This window comes from Artemia sp. Qi Xiang Cuo, chromosome 13 (genome assembly GCF_049724085.1).
Source record: "Artemia sp. Qi Xiang Cuo chromosome 13, ASM4972408v1, whole genome shotgun sequence".
NCBI lineage: Eukaryota > Metazoa > Arthropoda > Branchiopoda > Anostraca > Artemiidae > Artemia > Artemia sp. Qi Xiang Cuo.
The window spans coordinates 33,805,162-33,825,703 of record NC_142806.1 but is presented as its reverse complement, the minus strand read 5'-3'; the positions used below and the strand labels follow the sequence as shown (position 1 = coordinate 33,825,703).

The 20,542-nt window shown below is 36.2% G+C and overlaps 1 protein-coding gene across 1 annotated transcript in view; it reads left to right on the top strand.

The window, feature by feature from the left end:
- The window catches only part of LOC148945217 (uncharacterized), a 221,612-nt gene that overhangs the window by 66,174 nt on the left and 134,896 nt on the right, over positions 1-20,542 (top strand). The window contains exon 4 of the mRNA XM_089099108.1: positions 14,443-14,584. Coding sequence (XP_088955234.1) covers positions 14,443-14,584 — 142 coding nt within the window. The remainder of the gene's footprint in view (positions 1-14,442; positions 14,585-20,542) is intronic.

Sequence of the window (20,542 nt, the reverse complement as noted above, 5' to 3'; positions counted from 1 at the left end):
GTTTAAGGACTGCTGCTTTTTTTGTGGGACGGTAATCGACTTTCCGGCCACACACAGGAAAAACCGTGAGATCTTTTCTGTCTGAACAGTCGACTTCGATGAAAAACTAAAAGAAATCTGTGAAATGAGAAGTGACGAATGGGCAGTCGAAGTGTTTCGCAGAATATGCACAGTGTCAGATCTCCATGCAGCTGATGCCGTTTACCATCAGATCTGCAGTACAAATTTTCGAACAATGCGTGCTCTTCCGAGTAAATTCGATGCAAGTGGCAACGAGCCTGAGCGTAAGAAAAGGAGATCTGGCAGGCCAGAAGATGTTGTCAAAACAAAAGCATTTTTAAAGGCTATGGTGTACTTAGAAGTGAATGATGAGGAGCAAATAACGATTAGTGAATTAGTTGAAAAGATGCGCTAGAATCTGTATGGATATCTGGAACCTTACAGTAAGGTTTACATGAAGAAGGTCGTCGAGCACTTTGGATCTCGAATTGTCTTTTCAACTGTAAACGGCAAACCAGATGTTGTTACTCTTAGAGAAAATGCAGCAAATATTCTGCAACATTATTATGCCGAGTCGAAATCTGGAGATTTGAAGGGGCAAAAAGAACAAATTCTGATTGCTGCAGAAAAGCTGATGAAAAGCGACGTAAAAGATATTCCGACGAACAAAGAAAGTTAAGACCTTTTGGAAAGGGTGTCGTCAGTTTCTGATGCTCTAGAATTTGTACCTGACAGTCTCAGAATTGTGCTTCGTGAACTTTTTGTTGGGAATAGCTTAGATCTGAAAATTGCTACGATCGGCCATGCCATTGTCCAAGCAATTCGACCGCGAGTGCTGATCGCACCATTGCAATTAGGTCTTGGTGTCCAAATGCACCACCATTTTTCATCGCAATACCTCATTGACACTTTAAACTCACTTGGGCTTTGTTCTTTATACTCAGAAGTAACGATGTTTGAAAGAAGTTCAGCGGTCCATGCAGTAACTGACCTGGATGGAATGATGTCTCAGGGATTCATCCACCACATCGCTGACAACGTTGACCATGACATTTGCACCATTGACGGCAGGAACACCTTCCATAGCATGGGGATCATCGCCTCAATAACCCCCGCACCCAAGTATTTGCCGAGGAAAATTCCCCGAACAAGTCCGTCAGCGGCAGACATAAGAGACGCATACAAAATCCGTGTGCTTCATGTCAGATTTGACGACAGTGTTCTTTCAAAAATCAGATACGTTCGTATTCCTGACTTCACTGCACTGGATCCCAGTGCTAGTCTCGATACTCTCTGGCTTTCGTCGTGGTATCTGAAGACTCCAAGGCCGGGATGGAATGGGACACATCAGACTGTCATGGTTGGAAACCATCCGGGGAAAGCGTCTGTAATATTTCTCCCGATGATTGATCTGTCTGCCAGTGATGACACCTGTGTGTGCTCTACCTTGATGTTCATCGCAGACCAAGCTAAACGCCATGGATTCGCCCCAGTCGTGACCTTCGATCAGCCATTGTGGTGGAAAGCTATGAAAATGGTTGAGGCTTCTGAACCAGGAAGTGAGCTCTCAGCAGTACTTCTGAAACTCGGTGGGTTTCACACAACCATGAGATTTATTGGATGCATAGGATACACAATGGAAGGATCCGGTCTCCGCGAAGTCCTGGAACTTGCATATGCCCCAAACACTGTTCCCCATCTCCTAAGTGGAAAGGCTATTTCACGAGCTGTTCGAGGTCTCTTGCTAGTTCATAGTGCTCTACATGCCGTGCTGCTCTCCGAGTTATTTGACGATGATCCCTTTTCAGAACCTGAAACAAAGTTAGGCACCAAAGAAGTTGCAGACCTTAAAACACTATACAGCAAGCTAATGAATGAAGAGGCAACAATGACGGAGGTTGAAGAAAATCCTGCACTCAAGCGGATCAAAGGTTTCGTCGACCAGAAGATACTTGATCTGTCTCAGCACAGAACTTCAAAGCTGTGGTTTCAGCTTATGAATATGGTTGGGATGCTTCGTTCTTTCATCAAAGCTGAGCGGATGGGGCTTTGGGACTTACACCTAAAGTCTGTGTCTGAAATGCTACCTTTTCTTGCGGCCTGTGGTCACAACAACTATGCCAAATCGTGCCGAATATACCTTCAGAAAATGGTGAAGCTTGAAGAAACCCATCCTACTGTTCATAGTTCATTCCAGCAAGGAATGCACGTCGTCAGACGATCTGATCGCTATTGGGCTGGCTTGTCGACGGATCTAGTTATTGAACAAGAGCTTATGCGCTCGTTGAAAACAGCAGGCGGACTGACTAGGGGTACGGGCATGACCGAAACCCAGAGGTCACTGTGGGTTTTAGCACGCCCAACCTGCTCTGCTGTTAACCTTCTAATGGAAGATCTGACGCAAATTCTCTATGGGACAAGCGAGCAGCACAAGGAGAACGCAGGCCATAGACAAGAACGAGACTTCAAGGATACGCAGGCGAAGGTCACGTACTTTGAAAATGGCTCACCATTCGGAGGGGATACCCAGCTTAGAAGCATTGCTACCGGTTTGACTGCATATGAATCTGCAAACGTTGACTGTGCGAAGGCTGTCGGGCTAAAAATCCTTGATGCTTTGACTGGAAAAGTGGCGAAGGATTTTGTCTTCCTAATAAAGTAACAGGCAGTCCAGATAACAACAAAGCAAACAGCTGGAGGAGATTGCAAGCGACTGGATCCAGCTTTGCTATTCCAACGCTTCATTGTGTTAGCCAAAAGGACAAGACTTCCTGAATCAGAGTGCTTCCGGTATGAACTTTGTTCGTATCCCGCTGCTCTGTTAGACAGCTCATATATGCCGAGAGTGCCGAACAAGGCCGAATTCGCCAAGGCCATTGCACTTGCATTCAAACTCGAAGAAATTCCGTGTGTGCTGAACGACGGGACACACTACGTACTTGACGGCGGATCTCTATTGCACCGAGTCCCATGGATAAAAAATGACACGTGTGCGGGTATCATACAGAGCTAGTCTCTGTGTATTTCGCGGAAGTACCCTGGCGCAACTGTTGTTTTCGATGGGTATGATAGTGGACCTTCCATCAAAGATATGGCCCATTCGTATCGTAATCGAACGATTAGTCGCGAGGTTTTCTTCACGAATGACATGCGTCTGAAAGTTAAGAAAAAAGAATTTCTCGGGAACATGAAAAACAAGTCAAGATTCATTAGTGCGCTTGCAGTTCATCTCCGGCAAAAAGGCTATTTTGTAGTCCAAGCCCCCAGGGATGCAGACGTGTCTATTTTAAAAGCTGCTATCGAATCAGCTAAACAGAAGGTAAGTGCCGTTATTTGAGAAGATACGGATATTCTGGTCGTTCTTTGCTACCACTGTGATGTCCCCACTAACAAGGTGTACTTCGCCCCAGAGCCAAAGAAAAATAAAGAGTGAAGGTGCTGGGATGTTCATGAAATGAAAAAAAAGATTAGGCCAAGAAGTATGCGGTCTGATCCTCTTTGCCCATGCATTCCTTGGGTGTGATTCTACATCACGTGTCCACAACATCGGAAAATGTCTTACCCTGAAAAAAGTGATTGAAGACGAAAGTTTTCGAGCATCTGACAAGGTCTTTATGAAGAAGGCAGCAACAAAAATCGAAGTCAAGGAAGCCGGAGAAGACGCACTTCTTATAATATATGGTGGAAAGAAAGGGGGAAATCTGAACGAGCTTCGAAAGCAGCTCTTCGAAAGAAAGCTCGTCACAGCAACGACTTTTGTTCACCCAGAGCAGCTACCTCCCACATCCAACTCTGCAGCATTTCACAGCTATAGAGTTTACTTTCAGGTACACGCCTGGAATGACGACCGTAATCTAGAATTGGACCCTCAAGAGTGGGGCTGGAAGGACCGAAATGGTACATTATACCCTTTGATGACGGACCTACCCCCAGCACCTCCCCAACTTCTTAAGATTGTTAAGTGTTCCTGCCGTTCAAACTGCACCTCTGCTCGGTGCACTTGTGTCAGAAACGGCATGTCTTGCACTCTCGCGTGCAAAACATGTCAGGGAGCAGAATGTGATAATTCTCCCAAATCAGAAGATCTCATCGACGATCTCGACGACGAAGTTTCAAACTACACTACCAGTGATTAATGTCGCAAGTCATTTGAAAAGCTGCCTGCCTTTTACCAATGTGATTTTTGTTACCTGTGATTTTAGTCAGTTAATACATTAAGAGATGATTGATTATTTTGAAGAAACCTTTTGGTGATGAATGTGAAACACTTTCGGTTGAACATATCCTTAATCTGATGTGATATTCGAGTTCATCGCATAAAACTACTCAAGAAATGTGGTCAAACGACTATGTTATAATAGAATCGCGAACTTCGTGAATGGTGATGAATGTTAAACACTTTTGGTTCACCGTATCTTAAATCTGATGTAATATTCGAGTTCAGCACATAAAACTACATCAGAAATGTGTTTCCTATGAAGTAAACTCTAAGCCTTGAGAAAATCGAAAATTTAGGCTTAAAAACGAAAAATAAAACACAAAACGCTAAAAAACACTAATTTTGCACCCTGCTGGGTTTATCAACTTTTGATATGTTGTACAGTTTTTTTTTCTCTACAAGATGGTGTAAAAATCATTTCTGTTGCAATTTGTTTGCGGTCAAACCTTATATTGACTGTACTACCGAGATATCACTTGCATTCAACGTTCCCAGACAGTCTTAACAATGTCATTGGAACCAACCACTAATGATATAATGTATTCTAGCTCGGTAGCACATGTAAAAAATACCTTGTTGGGTCTTTGATCGGAAACGTCTTGCCCTAGATTTTGACTCCTTCTCGTAATCCGTGTTGATCAATGGCATGACATTAAAATATCCGTGAAGAGCCGGAGGCACACATTTGGAATAATTTCTTATCTAATTTCTGCTTGTTAGAAGTTTTTACGTTGCCCATTACTTTCGCCCCTGGCAAAAATTATCTCCCGACTTGAATGAGCTCTCATAGAGTTTTCAAAAGCACTCGCTGTCCTAGGAAAAAAAGATTCTGGGTACACAGCCAAGTCGTCACTCTCAAGCATTATATCCCTCTCGGCCTCCTATTATAATCTAGTTTTTTTTTTAAACTATCCTGTATGCACTTGTTTTGAAATGGTCTCCTGGGGCTCCTTTTCTTTTAATTCTAATTACTTTTCCATTGTGTTTCGAAATTTCTTGCCTTCTTTTCCACTCGTAGTCTAAGTTTTACCAACAATCCGACAATATGCGAGCATAAACAGATTTTTAAGGCCAGTTGCTAGGCTACCAGACCAGTCCCTTTAAACCTGGTTTAATTTAAACGACTGTTTAAATCCAAAATTATTTACAAGAAGAATTAAACGATAAAATTAAACGGCTCTATTCTATTTACATCCAAATTCAGTTTTGGAATATTTATCTATTAGTAGCTTATAAGCTAACAATACTTTTGATTAGTTTCAAAGATTCTATCGGTTTGTAATTTTTTTTTCGTTTCCATTTAAAAAGTGCATTTTGGTTTTCAAACAGCATTCAATAAAGCACAATAATTTCGGTTATTAAATAAGCTGTTGTAGTGAATTGTAAATAATTGTAATAAGCTCTGTCGAACACGGGGTAGATTTCTTCACCTAAAATACAAGTATTTTAAAAGTGATGTTAAGAGTTACTAGGTTGAAAACCAGGGGCGGATCCAGGACTTTTTTTTAGGGGGGGGCAAAATAGGTTGATCCGATAAACTTGCGTTAGGAGCAAGTTTAATTAACGCAAACTTGCTCTAATTAAGTGAATTACACTACTTTAGAAGACGTTAGGGGGAGGGGGGAGGCGCTCCCCTGGATCCGTCACTGTTGAAAAGATTCTTTAACTCGCCGCATAAAAAACAAACAAAAAAAAACTCCCAGAATCTAGCCCCTTTTTTACTTTGCAGTCATACACCTTGTTCCGTTAGCAATTATGTGCTGATGACCATTTTATCTCAGTCTGTTTCGTTACAAAAGTAATAATCATGTCATACGATTCACAGCACATTGGTGATAAAGCTCACCACCTGACATGAAGGATTAGGATCCAAACCCGACTTTGGTGGCGACCTAACTCAGTTAATAGTTGGTACAGTTAATAATTAGACAACGTTTAATTTGTATTAGTAATGTTTTTAGAACGTTCCGATGGAGTTTCATGTAAAAAAATCAAATTTTTTCTCAATAATGCTTTAGCACGTAATTTTCTTTTTTAGTTATACATTTAAGTATTGGAAGTTTTTTCTTTGGCTTTACAGGCGGTTCGCGTTCATATTCTCTGTGCTTAATTTCCCCTTGTGTCATATGCCACATAATTTTGATGTGGAGTTTTTGCTTTAGAATTTGAATCAGCCTTTCTAAATGCTTTCTCAACCAAGGCTCCTATGCAATTCATATTTTAATGTTTTGTTTTTAATTTATAACTATTTTGTGAATATTCACAATGAATAGAGCTCTAAAAAATATAATCTCAACACTGTCGATGTATTTGTACAAATTGGTCCATAGATAGCGTAACAGTCGAAGTCGCTTCTATTGCACCGAAACATAATTTTTGAAGCCTTCATCTATATGAAACTGTACTGCAACTACAAATGGTAGAGGAATTTTGAATATATTTTTGTTAAAATGAAAACTTGTGCTGAGATAGCAATAGAAAATTTGTGAACAAAATTGTGCTTCCTATAAAGAATTCTCTAAAAAATAACAAGAATTTCAAACGCCACATGCCTAAAGCAAAACTTGGACGATTTATAAAATATGTGCTTGTTACTTAGAGTATTTAATTTTTGAATCACACTGATGAATTATTTTTTCATTTTTTAGTAAATTTGGTTTTGTTGAAAGCAGGGTCGAATCTAGAGGGGACAAGTGTCCCAGGGGCAGCAAAACAAGTTAAAGAGCAAATAACAAAGAAAAACTACCCGAAAGAAGAACTAATTCAACGTTTGATATTATCTAAATTACAATACCCGAGTGTTTTGTCAAGAATAGTTACACGCTTTTAGTAGTCCCTGGCCTTTCCCTCCTGTTTTGTTTCAATTCAATTCAATTTATTAAATACTGCAATTAATACATAAATACACTTAAGCGCCAGAGTTCCCAAGAAGCATAGCTTGTAGAGGACCTCGTATCAATCACAAAATCCACACAAAACCAATCAGGGAAGGAAACAAAAAATACAACCATATCTCAAAAATATAAACACAATGCGAGAAAAATCAACAAAAAAAAAACAAAAAAAAAAAAACAACTGCTACAAAATAACCTTTGACTTAATTTTATCCGAACTGAAAATGTCCCGTAATTTATTAAAAATCCAAATCATTAATAATATTATTAAACACCGGGGTTCGAATCTCATTCAACATAATGAGAGAGGAGGAAAGAAAGAAAGCTATATAAAGTAAAGCGGAAAAAATAGATAAAGCAAAATGAATAAAGAAATAAAGAAAAAAAAATAAGAAATTACTTCAAGACTTAGAGAATATTTTTCTGCAAAGGGAAGAAGAGTTTTTGATAAGAGAAAGTTCACTGGGAATAGAGTTCCAAAGAGCAATTGCTCTATAAATTGGTGACCTCTGAGCTGCTGAGGATACCCTTTTAGGCAGCAGAAATTGGTGAACAGAGCTCCGAAGCAAAGTCTGGCACTTACGTGTTGATGCTAGATCAAAGTAGGATAAGATGTTTGGAGGAAGCGAGAAATTGAAGGCTCGATGGGCTAGTTTTAGGTTCTGCTTCTTGATAAGCACATCTAAGGTATCTAGACCTGTATCAATGTAAAGATCAGCTGTAGGATAGAGTCGGGGTAGGCGAAAAGTTGCCTTCACCGCTCTATTCTGTGCTGTTTGGAGTTGCCGAAAGGAAGAATAGTTAGTATTGCCCCATACAGTGCAGCAATAAGAAAGATAAGGAAGGACAAATGCATAGTAAAGAGAAAGCATTAAATCGGGAGGAAGAAATTGATTGGCACGATGAAGCATAGACACTTGACGAGAAATTATAGAATGTGTATAGGAAATATGAGTTTTGAAAGAAAGAAAACAATCAACATGCACACCAAGAAGTTTAACACAAGAGCACTGGAGAATTATATCAGTACCATAAAAAACAAAGATTGTTGGGGAAGGTTCAGACATGGGGTATGGGGTTCGAAAATGAATAATACTACTCTTAGAGCTATTCAACAGCATCCCGTTCTGCTCAGACCAATCACGCACATGGTTTAGCAGGAGCTGAGCTTTAGCAATAGCAGAGGGCAGATCATTAGAAACCACAAAAAATTACTATCGTCTGCAAACAAAACAGTGTGGGTATCAAGGTTGGGAGATGGAGGAAGGTCATTAATATAAATAAGAAAGAGGAGTGGTCCCAAAACTGAGCCTTGAGGTACCCCTTTGGAAACCGAAGCTAGATCAGAACATTTCCCATCATAACACACAAACTGAGATCTATTAGACAGGTAAGATTTAAACCATTCAAAGGCAGTTCCCCAAACTCCAAGTAGAGACAGTTTTCCCAGTAAGACAAAATGATCAACCATGTTGAAATCTTTATAAAAATCAAGAAACAGTCTTAGAACACAACGACCCTTGTCTATGTTAACACGCACGAATTCTGTAACGTCAACTAGAGCACATGCAGTAGAGAATTTAGGTCGGAAGCCATATTGGTGATCAGACAGAACAGAACCGCTTCCAATTGAAACATCAGTAGACAGGAATGAAAAAAACCTCTTATGCACAACTGTTTTAATTAATTTTGAGAAAATTGGGAGAAGTGATATAGGTCTATAATTTGACACTAAGCTGGGGTCACCCTTCTTGAAAAGGGGGAGTACTTTTGCAATTTTAAACGAATCAGGGTATACACCTTTTGAAATAGATATATTAAAAATATGGGTAAGAGGTTACAGACTTAAGAAGAAACAGACTTAAGCACATGGTTTGTTAGTCCAAGTACATCAGCTGTGTTACTGCTACTTAAAGAAGAAATAAAATCACACATAGCTATACTTCTACAAGGAGTTAGAAAAATACTTGTCTCAGCTGGTGAAGAATTACCTAGTCTAGGAAAGGAGGGGGTCTTAACAGTTGGTAGGGTGGTAAAGTAAGAGTTGAAGACACTAGGTACGGCTGGTTTTTCAATAGTTGAACTGTCTGTATTCTTGAAGGCAGTAGGCTGTTTCTTTTGATTGTTTCCTACGAGATAAAGCTTCATTAACTACACTCCAAACTTTCTGTAAATTACCTTTGCATTCCTGAATTTTCAGCAAAAATAATTTTTCTTAGCTAGTCTAATTGTTGATGTTAATACATTCTTATAATGCTTATACTTTGATAAATCATCAGGATCAAGGCTTTTGCAAGCAAGCTTAAAAAGCTCTGACTTCTGCATTGTTGATCTCACAAGACTAGGAGACATCCAAGGCATCTTGGGTTTATATTTACTTGAAGATTTTACATGGGGAAAATTTTTTTCAATTAGTGTTGTCAGCCGACTTATTAATGAGGCTGAAGCCCTATTAACATCATCAGAATTCATTACTGAACACCAATCACAAGCACTAAGATCAGACATAAGGTTATGAACATTGCTCTGACTCTTGAATAAGACTCACCTCTGGTATCCTTTTGGCTCAACATTTTTAATTTGAGAACAGAACAGTAAATTAGAAAATGGTCAAAAAAATCAGAGAAAATAATACCAGAGGAAAATTTAATATTATTTTTAGAAGACAGAAAAATGTTGTCAATCAGAGTTGCAGAAGATCTGACTGGATCGACACTATTAGTAAAGAAAATGAAAGGAAGAAGGCCAGAGGTAGAAATAGATTAAAAAAAACGGTCAGACTCATTATCACACCCAATTTTCAATAAATTGCAGTTAAAATCTCCAAGCATAAAAACATTTCTTGAAGCAAGCTTATCAACTGAGTACATTTCATCAATTAATTCAGAAAATTTCGCAATCGGGAAAGGTGGATGCTTATAAAATAAACAAATAGTGTCACAACTTACCGTATCACATGAAAGATCAACAGTAATTCATACACACTTCCATTATTTACGACTAGATCAAAAATCTTCTCAAGATCTATACGTCTCACAACATTAAGATTACTTCCGACAAAACGGGATATACCACCAGAGCACTTAGTTAGAGAACTAGTTGAGTGGTATGCAGTAAAACTTGGTATGTCATACACAGACATACCATCACTTGAAGACAGCCAGGTCTCTGTGAGACCTACTACATCATAAGGGCAGTTGATACCACCAACATATTGCAGAACATTATCCAATTTGTCCTTAAAATATTGCAAATTCGAATTATGCAGATTAAAGTTTTTAGCAGAAGACATTGAAGGCAGCACTTTTTCGAAATAATGTTGATAAGAATGGTAACAACAATCTGACGGATGAAGGGATTTTAACAGAGTATCATTTTCACTATCATCACTAGAAACAAAAGGTGAATCAAAACACACTTAATCTAGAAGAGAAAGTTTAGTTAGGAAACAAAAAGAATCCTGAGTATCATCCATTTTCATTATCCAATATTAGGAAAAGTGGTGAAACAGATAAAGCTAAATTAGCGTGGACAGGAAAAATACAGCATGGAAAATAAGTTAAAAAAACAAACTGCATGTAATAATTTTGATGACAAGGGAAAAAGAACAAGCCAAAGAGAGAAAAAAAAAGAAAAAATGGCAAAAAAAAATAACTAAGCAGATGAAATTTTGTTGTAAAGAGAAGAGTTATGTTAAGCAGCACTAGTCACTCTGAAACAATGCTGGCAAAAGATTCTTGCAAAACAGGAAGGGCATTAATGTCACCAATGGATGATATTTTGAGTACCCTACTTCTACTTTTAACAAAAATATCACCATTCACAGCCCATGGATTATTCCTGCCACAATGAGCTTTAGCTTGTGAAAGTAAGGTAAGCCTAGGTTTAGTCAAAGGCTCATTAATGACCACACCAGATCCTTTCAAGTCCTTTTAATTTCTGAGAAGCAAGAAACGTGCTCTCAGGCTGCAGAAAACAATAATAACTGGTCGATTTCTGTTGCCAACTCGTTTTCTAAAACATTTCACAAAAGCAATATCTCTGTTTAAAATACTAATGTAAGGAAACCTATCTTGCTAAAGTGACAAAGACTTAGGCTCCGTGTTGTGAAATGTACTATACTCAGGTAATCCAAATACAATGAGTTTTTTTTTTTTTATATTCTTGCTGCTTAAGTTGATCAGTTTGAGCAGCAACATGATCAGCAAGCTTTTTTTCAATGTCTGCAATTTTACCAGAAAAGTCCATTGCTTGAAGCTGTGTACTGACCATCTGTTTAATGTCTTCCTGGATGGAGCCTGACATCAGGTCTTTTACTGCCAAATTAAGGTCCACTTTGTCACCTTTCTTAGGCAGACCAAGGGATTGAACTTGTGACTGAATACTCTCTGTAACAGTATTAAGCAGGGATTTAAAGACATTTTCTTCTATGGACTTTGTCATCTTCTTCAAATTAGTAATATCTGTCTGAATCTCAGGCGTAGCAATGGCAGGATTACTTGGGTTAGAAGACCTAGAATTAGCAGCAGCAGATTGGCTCCTGGTAGACATTTCAAAGAAGCAATATGAGCAAAGCACAGCAGAATACAGAAACCAAGCAAAATTCAGGAAGCAAGCAGATGCTGAGTAGCAGCAGGATTGTTGGAAATTAGTAGAAATTGGAAAGAATCTTACCCTTAAAGTCTCCTCTTTACCATAGGGGTATCGTTGGATATACTTGTCAGTTGTAATAGGGACAACTGATGAACCCACTGATACCAATAGTTGTTGTTTCTTGTTAAAAACCTATGAGATATAATTCAGCACATATGTTTCGAATTTTGAATTTCACGCTCCTATTTTGAATTTTGAATTTCACGTTTCAATGGTTTATTTGTGCATTGGGATGATAGAGCGATGTAATAGGCATTGGCGATGCTTCGACGACTGTATGTTGCCCAACTAGGTAGGCACACAAGGTAGATCCCCCTGTTAATAATTTTAAGAGTTTCCAGGGGCACCAATTCACGAAAATAAACGGAAGCAACGATTTTACTGTTTTTTAATGAAGGCAAAAAAAAGAGAATTTTTCGAAATCCATGGAATATATTCCAAAAACCAAGAAAAGAATATAAAGACGACAAACGGGTTTATGGCCAGTAAATAAAACGAAGAGAAACAACAAAAATCCGACAAATATTTCGCACGTTTATAACAAGGCGTCTTCAGCGTAAAAAAAGAAACTAAAACTAAAAAACGTAACTAAAAAATATAAATATAACTAAAATAGATTAAAATAAAATATATAATTCACAATTAACTTACATTTACAATTTAAAGCTACCTCCATCAAATCACGAAAGTAACAAGAAAGTAACATTCTGGCCAGTTCGGCTTTAGATCTTTTATTCGTCAGATATATTCCAGCATACGTGTCTAATGACGTAGTGACACTTTTTTTCGTTTAATAAGTTAAAAGTCATCTTGCGTCATTACTTTATGTTGAAACAGTTTTGAAATTAAAGTGGTAAGCTTTAAGCTACAAAAACTAACATTAGTTGTTCCCAGGCAAAAATTAACATAATCACAGGTTTGCCTACATTTTGTTAAAATTTACATTTAACGCAAGCGACTCGGTAACAATGAAAGAGGTAAATCAAAGTTTTTCTAGGAGCTAAAACCCGCCATAATTGGTATTGTGGCTAGTCTTAATTGACGGACAACGGTATTAAGGATCCTTTATTTTTGGGCAATAACGTTAATAAGGTGAATACCAAACAGTTCGTGGTAAAGAACTGTAAGTAAGAATTGACGTGGCTCAAACGTAACCGACACTCTAAAAAACGGAATTTTGATATCAATAGATATATCAAAAGAATTGGCTTATTAAGCTCATTCCAAATATATAAGTTTCATTAAGTTTAATGAGTAACCATCAAAGGCTACGAGCCTGAGAAAATTTGTATTACTTTTTGAGAAAGGGGGGAAACACCCTTTGAAAGTCGAAGAATCTTAATGAAAATCACACCATCAGATTCAGCGTATCAGAGAACCTTTTGTAGAAGTTTCAACTTCATATTAAAGGGTAATTGTTCGCGTGGAGATTAAAGGGTAATTGACCGGGGTAAATTTTCACCGGGATTGAATTTTCTAGAGGATAATTCCGTGGGGAGGGATATTTCTCCGTGGACGCGTAACCACATTTTCTGGCATTATTAAAAAAATGGTAAGAAATTAAATAAATAAAAACAAGTTTTTTCAACTGAAAGTAAGGAGCAACATAAAACGAACAGAAACTATTACGTATATGAAAGGGTTTGCCCCCTCCTCAACACTTTGTTCTTTTCGCTAAAGCTTGAATTTTGTTCCAATTCTTTAAGAATGACTCCTGAAACACAAGGGTCGTTTAATTAGAACAATGAGAAGCTCTTTTAAAGGTACTAAAAACATTAGCATAAAGAGCGAGGTGTACGTAATAATTATACGTATTAATAATATACATAATACGTAATATTAATATTAATTATAATAATATACGTAATACGTAATAATTCTTGTTTGCATAGTGCTTCAAGAACTACTTATCTATTTTGAACCTTTTTTATGATCTGGAGTTTTTTTCAAGAATGCCATAAAACATTTGAGTTCCATCAATGCTGGACCATGGTAATGACTAAGACTGGAGCTGATCCATTTTAGTACCTGTGCTCCACTTTCCTTTGCACTGAATTAAGAATAAAAACACAGATAAAAGTCAACAGGATAATAACTAAGCTTAGAATTCAACACTAAAATGAAAGAGGCCCTTTCTCAAGCAATGGTGTCATCAGTTGTCTCGTTTCCCATGTTCAGTCAGTTTGGTCTGAGAAACTATTTACGACAGGCTTACGGGAAGCATATGACCAAGTCTGTTCCCAATTAATCTGATTTGGCTTTTCACCGTCGCTCGAGAAAGGGCCTGTTTCATTTTACTGTTTTGTTTTTAAAGTTTGTCTTTTTATATGAGCGGAGGCCTTGACCAAAATATTAGCATTGCACTCTCTTTCAGTGCCTGTGATTCTTTTCGTTTTTCTTTGTTACGTTTTCTCGTATTGTCATGGTTAGCCAATATGTTCTCAGATTATGGTCCAATATAGACCATTATGGCCAATATGGTTTCAGAAATTATTTACGCGTTTATTTGCTACAGGAATTATTTCATCGCATTTGTCTTAGCAAAAGTGTTTTTTCTTCAGCCTTTGTTCCCCAATTTATGAGTCTTTGTGTTAAAAGTTTCATCACCAAATACCACCACTTCCATCAACAAAGATCGCTGATTTTTCACGTTTGCTTAATTTATTTCCTCTGTAGATCCAGAAGTTCGAACCAAAGTCAAACGATATCTCCAATCATCCCATTCTATGGAATCCGTCAAAGATGGTGTTTCTAAAGAAGATTTTAAAAGCGTCAAAGAAATTGGGACATCACAAAAGCCGCTCTCAAAAGAAGAAAGGTAATCCTGTCTATTTGACCTTAAGGGGTAATTTGTCCTTAAGGGGGCCATAGGAAATTATTCCTTGGCTCGTATAATTTCGAATTGCCACTGGGTATTAGTTGATTAAGCATTTTTAAGGGATTTAAAATTGTCTAAATACCTTTTTTCGAGCTATATACCACTTTACTTAATCCTAATTTTTACAAAACTTGACGGTAAGTATATGGCTAAAAATACAAAACAATAATACTAACGTAACGTGCATAATTTTGTCAAATATATTTCTAAATCAAAGCTTCTGAAATAGTTAATAATCATGCATTTACGCGACTTAACTAAACATGAAAACTTAGTAATTTTTGTATAGGCAATTATTATGAGGGCCTTTTGGCCATTGAATGTTTTGATAGACCTGGATAGTGGGTCTAGGCGTTTTCCCTGGAAAATTCCTCCCTCCGATTATTCCCCCCCCCTCATTTTCTTCAAACACATCCGATCAAAATTTTGAGACAGCCGCTAGTAGTAATCAATGTTATACTTCTACGACTTTATGTTCCATCCTGTGTTATTTGCGTACGGCACGTTCCCTGGCACCTTTCCAAGACAGATTACCAGACTAGCTATTAGGAAAGGTTTTTTAGGGAAAGCTGTCAATCACCCATGTGTTATCCACAGTTCCATTTTTGAAGTCTGTGGAAACAGTTTGATGTGTTCGGGGAAATTACGATCCTTGGCGTTTGATTGACATTTGGAAAAAAGGGGTAATTAGTGATAGGATAAATTTTTAACATGAAATCTCTGAATAAAATATTTTGTCAAAGAGAGTGACTATCCCCATGCATATAGGTAATACTTCTACAGGGCATTACACCTTTTCAAAGAGAGTGAGAGGAATCCTCTCACATAATGGAATTTGAGGGTCGATAAAGTGAAATTATGTCACTATTCCAGTTTTTCTAAACCAGTATTGCCTATAACTTAATGTATTCAAATATTTTTTGATAACTTGATACGTGATTTGAATAAAGCCCAGTATCGCATACACTATTAGAGATATCAAAATGATATCTCATTTGCATTAAGCTAACTCAAGTTCGTTAGCGTTAGCAGTTTAGTTTCTAATGGTTTCACAGATTCAAAAGGATGCGACTAAAAACATGTTTTTATTTATTGGATAACTGAAAAAGAACCATAGCTTTGATCAATGCTTCGATCTTTGATTAAATATTCAAATTTTCAACGTTTAGTATTAGGGGGGATTTTCTTCAAACAGCTTAGAAACAAACCAGGCCGACTTTTATAGGCTGAATTTTGAACGGCTCAGTGAGCCCTAATTCATCTTTTCTCATATTCAAAAGGATGCAATATCTTTCGGGGGGCGGGGGCATTTTTCCATGTCTTTTTTCAGGGATATTGTCCCCTGGGGATTATTGTCCTCGGGCTTGTTTTTTGTGGGGGGGGGGTAAATACCAGCTACCGAAAAAGGATATGGAAAGATCAAAAATACCGCTAATACTTTAAATGCATCAAACGATGACATGCTCAATGCACATTAAAACCAGAAAAGAACAGAAACGCCTAAAAATAAGAAATTCTTCAAACAGCTTAGAAACAAACTAGGCCGACTTTTTATAGGCTGAATTTTGAACGGCTCAGTGAGCCATAATTTGACATGCCTGAAATCATGAATTAGAATATTTAATTGACTGTTTGGGGATTTTCTGACCTAGGTTTTTTAGGTTTTCGTGTTTGTTTGACTCCTGGGGTTTATTATTTGAGAAGTTAACTCTAGTATTTTGTGGTTTTACGTGCCTAAAATCATGAATTATAATAGTTAATTACCTGTTTAGGGTTTTCAGACCTAGGTTTTTTAGATTTCGAGATTTGACGTGCCTGAAATCATGAGTTAGAAAAGTTACTTAATTGTTTGGTTTTTCAGACCTAGTTTTTTAGATTTTCGTGGTTGTTAGGTTACTGGGATTTGTTATTTGAGAGGTTAACTTTAGTATTTCATAGTTTTACTTGCCTGAAATCATGAATTAGAATATTTAACTGGCTGTTTGGGGGATTTTCAGACCTAGGTTTTTAATCGGAATAGTATCCTCTCACATAATGGAATTTGAGGGTCGATAAAGTGAAATTATGTCACTATTCTAGTTTTTCTAAACCAGTATTGCCTATAACTTAATGTATTCAAATATTTTTTGAAAACTTGATACGTGATTTGAATAAAGCCCAGTATCGCATACACTATTAGAGATATCAAAATGATATCTCATTTGCATTAAGCGAACTTAAGTTCGTTAGCGTTAGCAGTTTAGTTTCCAATGGTTTCACAGATTCAAAAGGATGCGACTAAAAACATGTTTTTATTTATTGGATAACTGAAAAAGAACCATAGCTTTGATCAATGCTTCGATGTTTGACTAAATATTCACATTTTCAACGTTTAGTATTAGGGGGGATTTTCTTCAAACAGCTTAGAAACAAACTAGGCCGATTTTTATAGGCTGAATTTTGAATGGCTCAGTGAGCCGTAATTCATCTTTCTCAGATTCAAAAGGATGCGATATCTTTCGGGGGGGGGAGGGGGTATTTGTTCAGGTCTTTTCTCAGGGATATTGTCCGTGGGGATTATTTTCGTCTGGCCTGTTTTTTCTGGGGGTGGGGTAAATACCAGCTACCGAAAAAGGATATGGATAGACAAAAAATACCGCTAATACTTTAAATGCATCAAACAAGGCATGCTCAATGCAGATTAAAAACCAGAAAAGAACAGAAACGCCTAAAAATAAGAAATTCTTCAAACAGCTTAGAAACAAACTAGGCCGACTTTTTATAGGCTGAATTTTGAACGGCTCAGTGAGCCATAATTTGACATGCCTGAAATCATGAATTAGAATATTTAATTGACTGTTTGGGTATTGTCTGACCTTTTTAAATGTTATTACTGATCCTAGTAAAACCGAAACCAATATACCTCATTCTTGTATTATAACTTAACTTGTAGGAGTAGGACTTCATTCCATCGACTAAATCAGTTTATTCATATATAATTGTGAACAAAAGGACTATTTGTTCTCCGTATTATTCTTCTTCTTCTTATCACGCGTCCACGCCTCCTTCTCACTCGGGCTCAGTTGACGTCTTAATATCCGGTAGAAATTGCATATTCCACTCGTTCTCCATACCTCATAATATCCATCATGAGTGATATAGTGGGAGTCATCGATCTTAGGTTTCCAATCTAGACATGAAAATTAAAAGGCTTAAAATATATGGAATTTCTATAAGCTGTAATGGACAAAAATTATTACTTCACGATCGATCTGATATACATAAAGATAATGTATTAAAAAGACCATTATAACTTTTGATTTTTTAATTTTTTTTTGTTCAAACATTTATCTCAAAAAAATTTTAAGTAAGTAACAATGTGTCTGTGTGAATACTTTTCTTTTAAACTTAAAATACGCTAAAAGAAGGTTCTCATGAAACTATTGCAATTTCTATAAAAAATGACTGGATTACAAAATCAAAATTAAATTGCATTTACTACTTTTCATTTAAACTTAAAATACGCTAAAAGATGGTCCCCATGAAACTTTTGCAGTTTCTATAAGAATGAACAAATTTCAAAATCAATTTAATTTTTTTCAATGAATACTTTTCATTGAACCCTAAAATAAGCTAAAAGATGGTTCCCGTGAAACTATTGCAGTTGAGATCAATTTGATCAACTACTTGGTGCCCATTAAAAACGACATTTTTGTGTTAAATAAGTAGTTTTTGTATCTTTTAAAAGAGCTTTAAGGAGTTTGAGAGACTCAGTACGCTAAAAGACAGTTCCCGTGAAACTATTGCAATTTCTGTAAAAATTAACGATTTTCAAAATCATATTTAATTTTCATTGAATACTTCTCATTTAAACTCAAAATATGCTAAAAGATGGTCCCCATGAAATTATTGCAATTTCTATAAGAATGAATGAACTACAAAATCAAAATGAATTTGCTTTTAATACTTTCCGTTTAAACTTAAAATACGCTAAAAGATGTTTCCCGTGAAACTATTGTAATTTCTATAAAAATGACTGAATTACAAAATCAAAATTAAATTGCATTTACTACTTTTCATTTAAACTTAAAATACGCTAAAAGATGGTCCCCATGAAACTTTTGCAGTTTCTATAAGAATGAACAAATTTCAAAATCAATTTAATTTTTTTCATTGAATACTTTTCATTTAAGCTTAAAATACGCTAAAAGATGGTTCCCGTGAAACTATTGCAGTTGAGATCAATGTGATCAACTACTTGGTGCCCATTAAAAACGAAATTTTTGTGTTAAATAAGTAGTTTTTGTATCTTTTAAAAGAGCTTTAAGGAGTTTGAGAGACTCAGTACGCTAAAAGACAGTTCCCGTGAAACTATTGCAATTTCTGTAAAAATGAACGATTTTCAAAATCATATTTAATTTTCATTGAATACTTCTCATTTAAACTCAAAATGCGCTAAAAGATGGTCCCCATGAAATTATTGTAATTTCTATAAGAATGAATGAACTTCAAAATCAAAATTAATTTGCTTTTAATACTATCTGTTTAAACTTAAAATACGCTAAAAGATGTTTCCCGTGAAACTATTGCAATTTCTATAAAAATTACTGAATTAAAAAATCAAAATTAAATCGCATTTACTACTTTTCATTTAAATTTAAAATACGCTAAAAGATGGTCCCCATGAAACTTTTGCAGTTTCTATAAGAATGAACGAAATGAATTTCCTTTTAATACTTTTCGTTTAAACTTAAAATACGCTAAAAGAAGGTTCTCATGAAACTATTGCAATTTCTATAAAAATGACTGAATTACAAAATCAAAATTAAATTGCATTTACTACTTTTCATTTAAACTTAAAATACGCTAAAAGATGGTCCCCATGAAACTTTTGCAGTTTCTATAAGAATGAACGAATTTCAAAATCAATTTAATTTTTTTCATTAAATACTTTTCATTTAAGCTTAAAATACGCTAAAAGATGGTTCCCGTGAAACTATTGCAGTTGAGATCAATTTGATCAACTACTTGGTGCCCATTAAAAACGAAATTTTTGTGTTAAATACGTAGTTTTTGTATCTTTTAAAAGAGCTTTAAGGAGTTTGAGAGACTCAGTTGCCTGATTCCATGTGGTTTTTCATACGCATTTATATTTATAATTTTCATGTTTTTGATTTTATGTTGACGAAGAATTTAAACACATCTTCAACTAGTTATTTTTTTTTTGTTCGGCATAGATGAAAGGTCCAATACCTCAGTTAAACTAAGAGGTTACATTTTGACATCGTATGACAATTTACTGAATTTTAAGGTTTTCTTATGCAAGAGTCGGAACACACACACAAACACACACAGACACACACACACAAACATACACACATGTTAACAAATACCACATTATTGCATATAAATACCAAAATCATAGGTTAGGCTAGCCTATGAAAACCGAAAAGAAATTAGAATAAATAATCGAGTCAAACTCACAACGGGGGGGGGCTCTGAATTTCCCAGCATTATTTAAAAAGCTACTCACCAAGTTTAGCGAAATAAAATCGTCTATTTGCGTTCCACTTCATGCTTCAAATTGTAAGAAGGAACTGAATATACATCATCCCATTTTTATGGCATTTTATACATTATATCTTGGAAATTAAGTCTCATCATATCAGTATACATTACATCTTGGAAATTAAGCCTTCTCTTATCATTATTCTGAAATTCAATCACTTAATACCCCAAGCATATGCAAGTCAAATTTCACTTTAAAGTGCTGACGTATCTGATGAAATAATTTAAGTCGTATAATCAATTTGGTTTTGTTGAATGGTATGGAAAAATGGTATGTGTTAAATATTCGGGGAAAATACGATTAAAAAATCCTGCACTACAGATAAGGCTTTTGTGTTGTTTTTTTTCTGA